The 13,450-nt window shown below is 37.6% G+C and overlaps 1 protein-coding gene and 1 pseudogene across 2 annotated transcripts in view; one reads left to right on the top strand and one right to left on the bottom strand.

The window, feature by feature from the left end:
* The window catches only part of SLAIN1 (SLAIN motif family member 1), an 86,642-nt gene that overhangs the window by 52,588 nt on the left and 20,604 nt on the right, over positions 1–13,450 (top strand). For both annotated transcript variants that reach the window (XM_069062641.1, XM_069062640.1), the window contains one exon: positions 1,762–2,106. In XM_069062641.1, the coding sequence (XP_068918742.1) occupies positions 1,762–2,106 (345 nt within the window). The remainder of the gene's footprint in view (positions 1–1,761; positions 2,107–13,450) is intronic.
* LOC138141782 (large ribosomal subunit protein eL30 pseudogene) lies at positions 12,435–12,780 on the bottom strand (annotated as a pseudogene).

Consider the following 13,450-nt stretch of genomic DNA (forward strand, 5'->3'; position numbering starts at 1 on the left):
TGGCTGCATGATTTTCTCCACTTTTGTTCAGTAGCATCCATATAGGTGCAAAGTTAGCACATGGTGGTAAGGCTGAGGCTTGGCAGAAGGTGTATTGGATATAAGGGAAAGCTAGAGAGTCTTATTTCTTTTGCTAAAACTTTAAAAATAGTGATCTGAAAATAATATAATTTAAAATTATTTATATTATTATTAAAAATTAAGCATTATTATGATATGATATTCCATATTCAGATAAATGAAGTCCCTCTGCATTTTAGGACCTTACAAGATTAAGTGATATGGGCATGTAAAACTTGGTATACTTGTAATTTTCTATCCTGGAAGTCAGCAGGGCATGGAATTGGCAATGAAGCAGTGGATCACTAGTAATTCACAAAAGCCCTTTATAGTGGGTCCATACGTCAAGTATAACAGACTTAAATCATAGAGTCTTTTAAGTGGCTTCTTTTTTGGGAGTTATGGTCCAATATTATTAAAAATATTAACATGTAGGGGCGGCTAGGTGGCATAGTGAATAGACCACTGGCCCTGGAGTCAGGAGGACCTGAGTTCAAATGTGGCCTCAGACACTTAACACTTACTAGCCATGTGACTTTGGGCAAGTGACTTAACTCCAATTGCCCTGCCCTCCCCCCTCAAAAAAAAAAAAGCAAAAACAATTACAGTGTATCCATCTGGTTAACTTACTGCTTTGGGAGACAGTCAAGGCTGACAGAAGAAACAGTGTTAAGTAATGTTTCCCTGGGATGTTGCACAGAGATACATTTGGACATAGAAAACAAGCTACTCTATATTATCACTCAGCAAACAACAAAGTTGAACATTTAAAATCAGGACAAAAGAGTGGATGTCGATATAAAAGTCAGAGTCTTGGGTTCTACTCATGAAAAGATGATTATTAGTTTGGCAAAGGGAAGGATTTAAGTGCATAATATCATACATTTGGAGCAGAAAAGGGACTTTTGAGGTCACTGAATGCAATCCCCTCATTTTATAGATGAGGAAACAACTTCCAAGCAGTAAAGTGACTTAAATAAGGTCACAGTAAGTGGCAGAGCTGGGGTCTGAGCCCCCAGGCCTTTGAAAACAAACCCACCAGAAGGGGCTTACTTGCAAGTGGGTGACTGTTGTTATCTGCTATTCAGAGCTATTGAAAAAGAAGAAAAATTGTTTTAAGATGCTTTAAAAGAGCTTTCTTAGTAATGCATAGTTACTGTTGACTTGTTTAAGTAGACCAAGCAAAACATTAAACCCATTAGAAAGTAGTTATTATTTATCATGTAGCTTTACTATGAGAGAGATAGGAGGAAGGAGATGGAGAGAGAGAAGCAATAGGTCATTGATTTTATTTAGCTCAATGCAGAGAGTAGTCTTAATGGTTTTTGAATAATATAAAGTTCTCCAAATTTGAGAAGGGCCAACCTGGAAAGACGGACAGGTCTCTATCTGGGGGGGTCATACAATGCCCTCATTTAATAAGGGTTTACTATATCTGTTACTTATCAAGCTGGAGAAAAATGTCATTTTACAAAAGGGTTTATATTTGAGAATTGTAGCCAACAAACAGGTGTTAGGTAGCTAAAAAGGTAGTGCCCTTGTAACTTGAAGAACCAAAAAAAAAAAAAATAAAACAAAAACCAACCCCAAACCCTCCAGATGACTTAATATTTATTCAGTATATGCTTAACTCATATGGTCATTTAAAATTTGACTCAACTGAAGGACCTCCCTCTAGAAAAAAAATTTTCATTTTCTTAGGTCTCCGACAAGATTATGCTTCCACTTCAGCATCAGTGTCAAGACACACTTCTGGTGTATCATTGAGTTCGGGAAAGAAAGGGACATTCAGTGATCAAGAATATGATCGATACAGTTTGGAGGATGATGAAGAGTTTGATCATCTGCCACCTCCCCAGCCTCGTCTTCCTCGATGTTCACCTTTCCAAAGAGGAATTCCACATTCACAGACTTTCTCTAGCATTCGGGAATGTAGAAGGAGTACAAGCTCCCAGTATTTTCCTTCAAATAATTACCAGCAGCAACAGTGTTACTCACCTCAAGCCCAAACTCCTCCAGATCAGCAACCAAATAGGACAAGTGGAGGTAGGTCACATGTCTTTCTAAAACTTCGATTTTAGAATCTTTGAATGTTAGAGTTAAAATAAACATGTTGGAGATCACATTAATTTAACCTACTTTTTTTTTTCATAAAAAGCTGAGCTCTATAAGAGTGCTGAATTCTCTTGCCTAAATTGGTAGCTAATTGCCTTGGATATTTAAGTACTGTGTGACCTGGGCTAGTCATTTAATTTATGTATGAGTTTGTTGCCTTATCTGTACAATGGGATGATATGAGCACCTATCTCAGGGTTGTGGTGAGGATCTAATGAGGTCATATTTATAAAGCATTTTGTCCGTCTTATGTACTATATAAATACTGGCTGCACAGATTACTGCCGGGCAGTGGGAAGCTTCAGTTCTGGGCATTTGACTGGTAGACTGCTGATTTGGCCTGTCTTTTGTTGTGGTTGTTGTTCACTTGGCACCCAGTGATCACTAGCCATATGTCCTATAGCTACAGAAACTCAATTGGCTGTTACTTAATTCTATTTTTTTCCACTCTGAGCCTTTATGGTATCATCCCTTCCTTCCATCTGGAAAGTCATTCTTCCCTAACCCCTAGTCCAGTGTCTGATTATTGAAATCCTGTAATACCCAACTCAAATGTTTCTTTGATGAAACATCCTACAACCAATAAGATTTTTTTTTCTCTGAACATCCTGCCCCTGTCCCCTTCAACCATCTCATTCTTCTTTAGCCTAATGGACTTCTCTTACAAGGGCAGAAATTATGTTCCATTCACCTTTATATCTTTAGCATTATAGAATTTCAGATTTAGGAAAGAACTCAGTACCTTTCTAATCCTGTAGTTTAAAAAAGAATCTCTCTTTAAAAAATCCTTTTTAAAAAGCCTCTTTTTTGTATCATGGATTCCTTTGTTAGTCTGGAATAGATGGACCCTTTGTCAGAATTTTTGTTTTTAGTCATTTTTCAGTTGTATCTGATTCTTCATTGACTCCTTTTGGGGTTTTCTTAGTAAAGATACTGGAGTGGTTTGCCATTTCTTTTTCCAGCTCATTTTACAGATGAGGAAACTGAAGCAAGCAAGGTTAAGTGACTTGCCCAGAGTCACACAGCTTGTAAATGCCTGAGTGAGGCCATATTTGAACTCAGGAAGAGAAGCCTTCTTTACTCCAGGCCCAGTGTTCTATCCACTGTACCACCCAGCTAGTTGCCCATGTTCAGAATAACTTTTTTTTTTTTTTTTGCTTTTTTGGAGGGGGGAAGGCAGGGCAATTGGGGTTAAGTGACTTGCCCAAGGTTACATGGCTAGTAAGTGTGTCAAATGTCTGAGGCCAGATTTGAACTCAGGGTCCTTCTGACTCCAGGGCTGGTGCTCTGTTCACTGTGCCACCTAGCCACTCCCAGAATAACTGTTTTTAAATGCATAAAATTAAAACATATAATATTCCAAAGAAGACCAATTATATTGTCATATAATTATCAAAAACTTTCTTTAAAAAGTTCATTCTGGACATGGTGGCCTCAACACTGTCCTTCCTGTTACTAGGGAGGCTGAGGCTAATGGATTGTGTGACTTCAGGAGTTGTGAGTTGTAGTAGGATTAAAGTCAAGTATCCACACTAAGTCTGGCACCATTATGGTTAGCCCTTGGGGGTTTAGGGGTGATGGTGGCACAAGAAGCTGCCTAATGAAGGTCAAACTGAACTAGGTTGGAAACAGAGCAGGTCAAAGCTTGTGTACTGAACAGTGGTGGGGCAGAGCCCATGATTGGCTGCCACCCTTCCAGCCTGGGAAAAATGGAGAGATCCAATCTTAAAAAAACAAAACAAAATCAAGTTCATTAACCCACATGTTACAAACCTCTGCTCTAAACATACTGAACAAGTGGTCACTTAAGCATTTGCTGCGGAACCTCCTTGATGAGGGGATTAGAGTCCAAGGCAGATAATTGCCATTTCAGGGTAGTTCTGATTGTTAAGAAGTTCTTCGTAGGGGTGGCCAGGTTGCACAGCGAGTAAGAGCTCCAGTGTTGAGAAGACCTGGAGATCGAATCCCGGGCTCAGACACTTAGCATCCACCCAGAAACACCTGGCCGTGTAACCTTGAGCAAGTTACTTAACCCCAATTGCTTAGGGGCGGCCAGGTGGCTCAGCGAGTAAGAGCACCGGCTCCAGTGTCGGGATGACCTGGATCAAATCCAGCCTCAGATACTCAGCACCACACCCAGACGTAACTGGCCGTGTAACCTTGAGCAAGTTACTTAACCCCAATTGCTTTAAAAAAAAAAAAAGAAGTTTTTCATGACAGGCTTATTATATTTGGCCTCTTTGCAGTTTCCACCATTGCTCCCACTTTGCCTTCTGGAGCCAAGTATTAAAGGCAGTGCCCTCTTCCACATGACAGTCCTTTAAAAAAGGTGACTATCTTCACATCTTTTCTGCAGGAAAGACATTCCTGCATTGCCTAGATTGGTGCCTTCTACCTAGTAAGCACTCAGTAAATAATTCTTAAATGAGTCATGATTCTCCTTTCCTTGTAGTCACCCCTCTGTTTACTTGCTTCCTTTATCTCTTGACATCATCCATGTATTTTCACCAGTTTAACCCCAACTAGTTATTCTCACTAATTTCCTTTGGTTCATTAAACTGTTCCTTTGTTTTTCTCTTGTTCTAACTTGATCTTCAGAATCTTTCTACATCCTTTTCTTAAGGAGAGATCCAACCCTGCATTTTATTTTAAAGGAAGGGAAAGGCTGATTTCTTGGGCAACTTTCTTAGCAACTTTAATTCACTAAGATTCAGGTGGAAAAGTAATAATGATGCTATATAGTTATGTTTGACCTTTTGTCTTGGATTTTCTTTTGCTTTTTCTTGCTCTCTTCCTGCGTCTGTAACCACTATTCACTTTTCTAAGTTGGATTTTCATCCATGACTAAGCCTTCACTCTGGGTGATGTGAAACCTCTGTCCCACTCCCTCTGTTCTTTTCTCTATACTCTCTCATATTGTGACCTTGTTCAGTCATCATGCCATCATTGATGACTCCCAGATCTAAATATTGAGCTCAAGTTCCACATCACCAATTACTTCTTGGACACTTAAAACTTCCTACTTACTCAAAGTCACCACTTTAGTTATTATCAAAAATAACCACAGAGCAACGACCCACAGGTCTCTTTTATCTCCATCATTAAACAATACAACCCAAAGTGTGAGTCGTTTTCTAATCACCCACTCCTTCACAATTTTTTTTAATTGAAGTAGGTTAGAAATGATCTACAAACATAGGAAAATTTTCTGTTCCATTAATGGCCAAGCATTTTGTAATAACTTACTATGTGCCAGGCACTGTATATATTGTAGGCATCTCAAATTTAAGATGTCTACAACAGAACATGCCATCTTTTCGATAACTATTCAAAAAACCACTCTTCTTCCAGAATTCCATTTTTCTGTCAATGGCATGGCCATCCCCCCAAAGGAGGATTAAATACACATCCCCCAGTCATTTAAAGAGCCTTACAACCTGACCTCCTTTACCTTTCCAGATTTATTATATCTCTTAGGTATGACCAAACCAGCCTTATTACTGTTTCTCACACATCCATCTCCTGATTTGGTGCCCTTACACTGGTTTCTTCAACACCTAAAAGGGACTTCCTTCTCTCCTTCACCTCTACCTTGGAGTTCCTGGTTTCCTACAAGATTCAGTTTAACTGCTTTCTTCATGATTTCTTTTAAATTCCACGACTCACCTCCTGCTTCTCTCAGTCCACCAAGGTTACCACCAGCTTACCAAGATTGTCTTTGCTTTGTGTGTGTTATGTATGTAGATAGTGTATATCCACTATCCACATATATATGTAGATATATGTATGAAAATACATATGTATCTTATATAATACATATGTATACATACTCATGAAAATACATAGTATCTAAATATATAACAATAATATAACAGTGTATATATAATAATAATCTCCCCCCGCCCCTCCCTTCATTCTTTCCCCTTCTCTCTCTCTCTCACTCACACACACGGCCTTACTAAGCATTTATTACATACCATGCATTGCTAATCACTGTGAATACAAATAAATGCAAGTAAGAAATCGCTGCACTCAAGAAGCTTACATTCTAATGGTGTAAGACTACCAATAAGGAGAGCAGAAAGAAAGAGGTAAGTGAGGTAGTGACCCGGTTCTGGGACAGAAAAGGGAAAATCTGGCCTATTAGAACCTAGGGTGGTTCCAGGGTCAGAGTACAAGGTTTCCCAGGGAGGGCATGTAGATATCTATCTGAGAGGAGTATGATGTGAGGTATTGAGGGGGAGATTTGATTATGGGATTAGATGAAAGGAGACCCATTTGAGCCTCCTTGTGCAGTGTTTTGTCCAGTTAGAAGGCTGGATAAGGTTAGGAATGATTGCGTTTTTGTCTTTGTACTCCCAGCCCAGTACACACAGTACATGGCACATAGTAGGTTATTACAAAATGCTTGGCTATTAATGGAACAGAAATCTTTCCTATTGTTTGTAGATCATTTCTAATCTATTTCAAATTTAAAAAAAATCCTGAAGGAGTGGATGATTAGAAAATGACTCACTTTGGGTTGTATTGTTTAATGATGGAGGTAAAAGAGACCTGTGGATTGTTTGTGGTTATTTTTGATAATATCTAAAGTGGGGGCTTTGAGTAAGTAGGGAATTGAAAAAAGGAACAGCTTTACAGACCTGTGTGATAACTAAGCTGTCTTTCCTTTTTTTTTTTTTTAAATCTTTTTAAACATTTTGAGACCAAGCAGACTTTCTCATTACACACCCATACTACCAGTGGAGTTAATCAGTCAGACACTGGTTTTCTAATCTGGAGCTTAGAAAGGATGCTGACAGGACACATTGAAAGGATTTGTTTTATTTTTATCTTGGGCCTATGTCAAGAATAGAAAAAAATGTGTTTCTATAAATTGAAAGCCAGATGAAAGTCAAAGCAACTTATTAATTTCATCTGTTTTGAGAGAACTGTATAAAAGCTTAGCCTCAATTTTTAAATTAAGAACTAGGAATGATGTTACCTATTTCATATTTCATATACTACTCTTTGGTGGTGAGTGAAAGAAGTAGGGCAGGGAACAAAGCATAAAAGCATCTACACCTTATCATTGCTTTTTGAAATACCACTTAGTTGATTAGCCAACATTCCCAACCCTTCAGTTGTAGGTTGTTTTTTTTTAAATACGGGAAAATCCAGCCTCAAACTAAACAAGGGACCTCCAGCTTCTAAACCTGTGTTGAGGGGGAAGGTGGTGAGAGCAGAGGACTCAGAAAATATCCTCTGGGCTTACAGTGATAACAAGTAGCCTAAACAAAGGGGTCTTGGCAATAAGGGGTTCTATCTAGCTAATGCTCAGAGTTTTGAGACCTATCTTAAGTGCCAGTTTTCATAAGTGAAGATCAGTACAAGCAATTAAAAAATTTTTGGTTCTTCAATTTCTAATCTTTTAAAAAATTCATGAGGGTAATGAGCTCTTTTGATTTTTAAAATTATCAGACAGATACCTTAAAAATGGGATAACAATTTCACTTTCTTGACTACTATCAATACAATTTATGTCTAAAATCCTTAATCTAGTTTTGAGAACTTATTACAAAACATACTCAAAGCCTGAGTTTTCCTGATAGATAAATTTGGAAGCCAATCATATACGCATTATATAGTTCTTAGAGAAACCAGTCTACTGTTGCTTTCTCAAAATTTACTGTTCCATTTAATTAGGAGACTTTTATATTATAGCTTTGTCTTATTACTTTGTCTAATCACTTTCCCCTTAGGAGAAATTTGACTGCAAATACAGGTTAATGTTGTAAGATGTTTATGCTTATATCCTATTAAAGTAACTCAGCAATGTTCCAGTATCAATCTATTATTTAATAGATTCAGTATTATACTTACAAAACTTCTTGATTGTAGAAATTTGCTATAAAAGGAAAAGGAAAGACTTAGTTATAATAGTGTTATAGAGAAAAACTCCCTTACCTCTGTTTGATTTCAAGTCTGAGTCATAGCTGACAGTCAATCATATAGTCAAAGGGTGTTAAAAGCAAAACTTGAGAATAATCATGTAGGGAATGTTCCTTTTCAGAAAGGAAATAACACAATGGGGAAATAGTCAGGATGATCCTACCTATGTCATGCCAAGGTCATCCTCAAAACTTTTCCTAGGCATAGACTTCAGCACTTTCAGCAATTTCCAGACAGCAGCATGTGCCATTTTCTACTATTGGTTTCATGACAATTTGGACAATTATTCATGTAATCAAAACTCAAAACAATAGTAAATTATAGTCCCAAAAATTTTTACCTCAAATAGCAAAATTTCACCCTAAGTCACAACTTAGGGCTTGAATATCTTTCCTAATGTTTCCCTAACAGTTTTTCATTTCACTAATCCTTTACTTATAATTAAAACTAACTATATTCTGGGGCTTCAGACATACAGTAAATACCTGAGAGTTGACTCATCTTTAATATGTTGAAGCTACTTCTTTAAATCGCCACATACACTATCATAATAGCTATGACTTTTCAATTGAAAATTTGCTATTTTAGTGAACTTATTACTAGTTTTATAACAAAACATACTTCATTAAATATTTAACAGTTAAAAATATCTTTTTATCACATCCTTTTAAAAGCCCCATTTACAACCTAACAGTATCCAGATTAAAAGGGAAATTTTGTCTAACAGCATTTTTAAGAGCATTAGTCTCTCTAATTTTCACAGTATAAGACAATTTAGAAATACGATAATAATGCAGACAATATCATGTATTTAAAACATAAAACAGAACTTGAGATGACATCCATTCAGTCAATTGCATTTCCAAATTATCCCATATAAAAATTATTAATCTTATTACCTTTGGCATTTTTAAACCCACTTTAGATTTATAACAATTACATTCAGTTAAAGAAATAATAACAGTGCTTACCATAAGCCACTCACTTTTTTTTTTTTTTAGCAGTTTATAATCATTATATCATTTTGATCCTTACAACAACACTCGGAAGTGAGTACCATTATTATTTTTCTCTTTACAGGTCAGGAAACTGGGGCAAACAAAGATAAGGTCACTTGCTTGAGATTATACAGCTAATAAATTTCTACAACTGGAATGTAATTTTCAAGTTCCCTTACATTTTCCTAGCATTTTCTTTTAGCACCTGTACTTGTGAAATTGATCTTAGTTAATAGGATAAGAGGGAGAGGGTCTCTGAATTGAATGGGGAGAGGTCACAGGAGATCTTTTGTTTAAACAGTCTTTTTTCATGGTCAGGGAATGATTAATAAGACATGGCTATAAAGTGTAAATTGTATACCTATTTTTTTTTTCTCATTCAGGGATGACTTCTAAACTAGTTGCCTTCCTTCATTGCTCTAAAGCAAGCTGTCAGTCTTCAAGGGAAGTTCAAATGCCATTTTAACTTTCATGGGATTTTGATTCATGTTTTTTCTTAAAACAAATTCTGCAGAGTGGCACGTCAAAACTTCCGAAGCTATTTCAGAAGGGAGTGAGTTCCTAGAATTACCTCAAATTACAGGAGTTCTCCCCTGCAATTTTAAAAATGATAAACCTCTGGAGCTGCTTAGGTAGCACAGTGAATAGAGCGCTGGCCTTGGAGTCAGGAGGACCTGAGTTCAAATTTGGCCTCAGACACTTGACGCCTATTAGCTCTGTGAACTTGGGCAAGTCACTTAACCCCAGTTGCCTTGTCTTCTCCCCCCAAAATGAAAAAAGATAAATCTTCAAAGTCCTTAAAGGTTAGTTTCCTTAACCTCAAAAATGTACCAAGCTGTTTTTAACAGTTCTACAAACTTTGATTATTGACTTTATTTCTGTAATTCCAATGTGTCTAAAGCTGAAATGACAGAAAAAATGTGTTTTGTAGATCCTCCCCCCCCCCCCCTTCTTTATAGCCTAATCTCCCTGGGAAAGCCTAAAGTGGGAGTTAGTCTTGCTTACTGAGACAATTGTTTCAAGTTTGAAAGTTTATTAGTCTTTTCCGGTGTGCTAAACTCTTTGACTATAGCCCTTAGCAGTTTTTCTGGCTGGCTGTATTTTAAATCTTTCAAGGTAACAAAATCTACAAATAACACAAACATGGCACAGACATTTTATATTTTTTACAAAGACATAAACAGAAACAAAATGATAAGACAGACACATAGGATGATTAACTTTTCTTAAGGGAATCTAAGTTATAAAAGGCTCCTTGCTTGGTGTGTTTGAGTATTCATTGATTAAAAACATCCTATTTGGGGTATTTAATTATCTTGCTGGCTTCATCAAGACATTTCTTAAGGTAATTTATTTTATCCTAATAAAAAGACCCCAACCTGGCCAGAGGTGATAGGAATAGTCTTGGGTCAGTTTCTGCCAATTACATACCTGCAGGTTGTGGGCCCTTGATATAAACTTTTTAAGCTACTCTTTTCTGAGATGGATTGTCACCTATAGTTTGTTTACAGGCCTGAGAGAAAGCAGTACCCATTTTTAAAGATCTTAAGACATATGTTGAAACAAAGTCTCCATAAGGGACAGCAAAACCTTTCTTCTGTCCCAACAACCAAAATAACCAGTTCTCTAAGGGAATAACTCTTGACCAAACATAGGAGCTTGAGATTCAGAGAAAGAAAATCACCCATTGCCGCTCTCTAGGTACAAGTCAAGCAGAGCACAAAGGGCTCCTGTAAGTTCTGTATTTAGGTTCCCACAGGGAAAAGGGCAGAAGGTAATTGACTTTCTGATTCCACCCCTGCCACCAGACTGTCAGCTCTGGTAAAAAAATGTTCAAAGAATCACAGAGGTTTTGCAACCACTGTTAACTCCAAAAATACCAAAGAGTTCACACAAGTTAAAAACAAAAAGCTTTCTTTATTCCTTTGGGGGAGAGAAATTAAGACACATGTGTCGGGTCCTCCTCTAGTAGGAGACCTGAGGCAGTGGGGCTAAACCTTGATTTATATATTTGTGGCTTGATAAAGAATCAAATAGGGGTGAGGCACAGCAGTGATAATGAGGCAAGGTTGTCTAATGACAAAAAGTGCATTCATAGCAGGGCTTCATGTTTGGGCCTGTTGGTGCTTGCCTAAGCTTGGGGACTATCAGTTCTGTGATTTAGTTGCAGCAAAGTTCATCCACAGCGCAAAGGATTATTGTTATGCCAAACTCAGGGCACAGCTTGCTTGCTGGGCTTTAGCTCTGCAAAACAGGGTGTCTAAAAAGAGAGGGGTGATCTTTGGATCTCGACAGTAGAATAAAATAAGATGGAAATTACCAAGCAAAATAAATGTTCGTTTTGGCCTCTGCTTTTTTTCTGTGACTCTAACTCACCTTTCCAACTTTCTCATATTACTCCCCTTCACATTTTCTGCATTCCAAACAAACTGGAGTACTCTTCAGTCCCATTCTCATTGTAACCTTTTCTATCTATGGGCCTTTGTTCAGATTTCTCATACTATGACTGGAATGGCCTGAAGTTTCCTGCTTCAAGGCTCAATTTAGGTGTTACTTCTTCCCATGAAGCGTTTTCTGGGGCTCCTTAGTTGAAATGATCTCTGCCAGATTTCTCAAAGCAACCTGGACCTTAGTTTTATTAATTTGTTCATTTCCTTCCTACTCTCTGTATTAGAGTTGAGCGATTATTTAGTCTAACTCTATGGATTCAGAGAGTGTGACCTTGAATGGGAAAAGAATTAAATCCCTATTTTCATTAACATTTTTTTTAATAATCCTTTGCATTTTGTTTTATACATTTATTTATTTTTATTTTTTTTTAAAAGCAATTGGGGTTAAGTAACTTGCTCAAGGTTACATAGCCAGATGTTTCTGGATGGGTGCAAAGTATCTGAGCTCGGATTCGATTTCAGGTCTCCCGACTCTGGGGCCGGTGCTCTTACTCACTGTGTCACCTGGCCGCCCCATGTTTTATACATTTAAAAACATTTTTCTGAGAAGGGGTTCATAGATCTTACCGGACTCTAAAAGAGGGGAGGTCCATGGTATTAAGAAAAAAAAAGATATGAAAGCTCTGGATTAGATGAGCTAAAATAGTTAAAATGTAGTCAAGGCAGTAGATAAGGCAAAGCTACTTTGTAATAATTTTGATAAAGAAAACCTATTTTTTATAGCTTATATTTCTGGCTTATTTCATAGGTCAGAGGCACATTCTGGGATCTGAGTATAACTGATGCCATCTGGTGGTCACAAGCATGCATTACATGGAGAAGCCAACTTTTTTTTTTTTTTTTTAAACCTTTTGGACCGGTTTATTAAAGTATACTTTTATACAGTTTATTTTTCACTGGTCTGTTCTGGCATGCTTCTGACAATATCAGAGTCACCTGGATCCATGATAGCCAGGGTACATACTCTGTAGTACTTCCTACATGCTGTACCCAATTCAGTGTTATTTCCCTGTAGTGATGGACGCCAGTTTTGGCCAACATAGTGTATTCGATCTCTGATTTCCTCAAGGCCGGGCAGTTGTTGAAATGACCCATTTGGCTTTGCCTTGTCTGATCATTTTCAAGGTCTGTTTGTAGCCTAGAACGTATCTGTTGCTTTTCATGACCAGCTGGAGCCTTTAGTTGATGGACTCCAGAGACTGTTTTGTCTTCTTTGTGGCCACCATCTTCTTGCCTTTGGTGTGGGAGGACCCTCAGCCAGAGACCTGCCACCAAGATGGCCAGGAAGTGAGAAAGCGAAACCAACTTGTTGTATATTTTGTCTTTCCAACCCCTAACAACCTCTACTGTCTGGTGTTTGTGCTATAATTATGACCATTCTGAAGTGCTGCACTCCCATAGTTCACGTTGTGCTCTGGGAGATTTGAGGAATTAATTTCATTTCAGCAAGTCATGAGACATTTATCGTAGCTGGAAGGGACTTTAGATGATTTTTTAATACCATTCCCTTATTTTGCTGATCAAGAAACTGAGGCCCAGTGAATTAAACTTGACCAAGGCCACATAAATTGTAAATAGAAGAACCAGGATTTGAACCCAGATTTACTGACCACACTTCTCTTCCTACTATATGTGTTTATATTGAACTCACGACTAGTTTTTGGTGCATATCCATTGGCATGTACTGTATACTCCATTTATGCTGCCTATAGAGCCTACTTAAAACCTCATTTTTAGGTAGTTTTTAGTGAGTGGAAAGTAAATTGTTTCTTTTCCTCATTCTCAGCTGCCTTACCAAAGGCAGCTTTGTATGGACCCTCCACCTCCCCTTGGACAAAGTTATTTAGAATTACTCTGGAGCTACCCTGTGAATGTTCAGGTATGTTTGAATATTGC

This window comes from Petaurus breviceps, unplaced genomic scaffold, assembly GCF_028583685.1.
Source record: "Petaurus breviceps papuanus isolate PSGF00001 unplaced genomic scaffold, PetGlider_PUasm1.0 90491, whole genome shotgun sequence".
NCBI classification, from domain to species: Eukaryota; Metazoa; Chordata; class Mammalia; order Diprotodontia; family Petauridae; genus Petaurus; species Petaurus breviceps.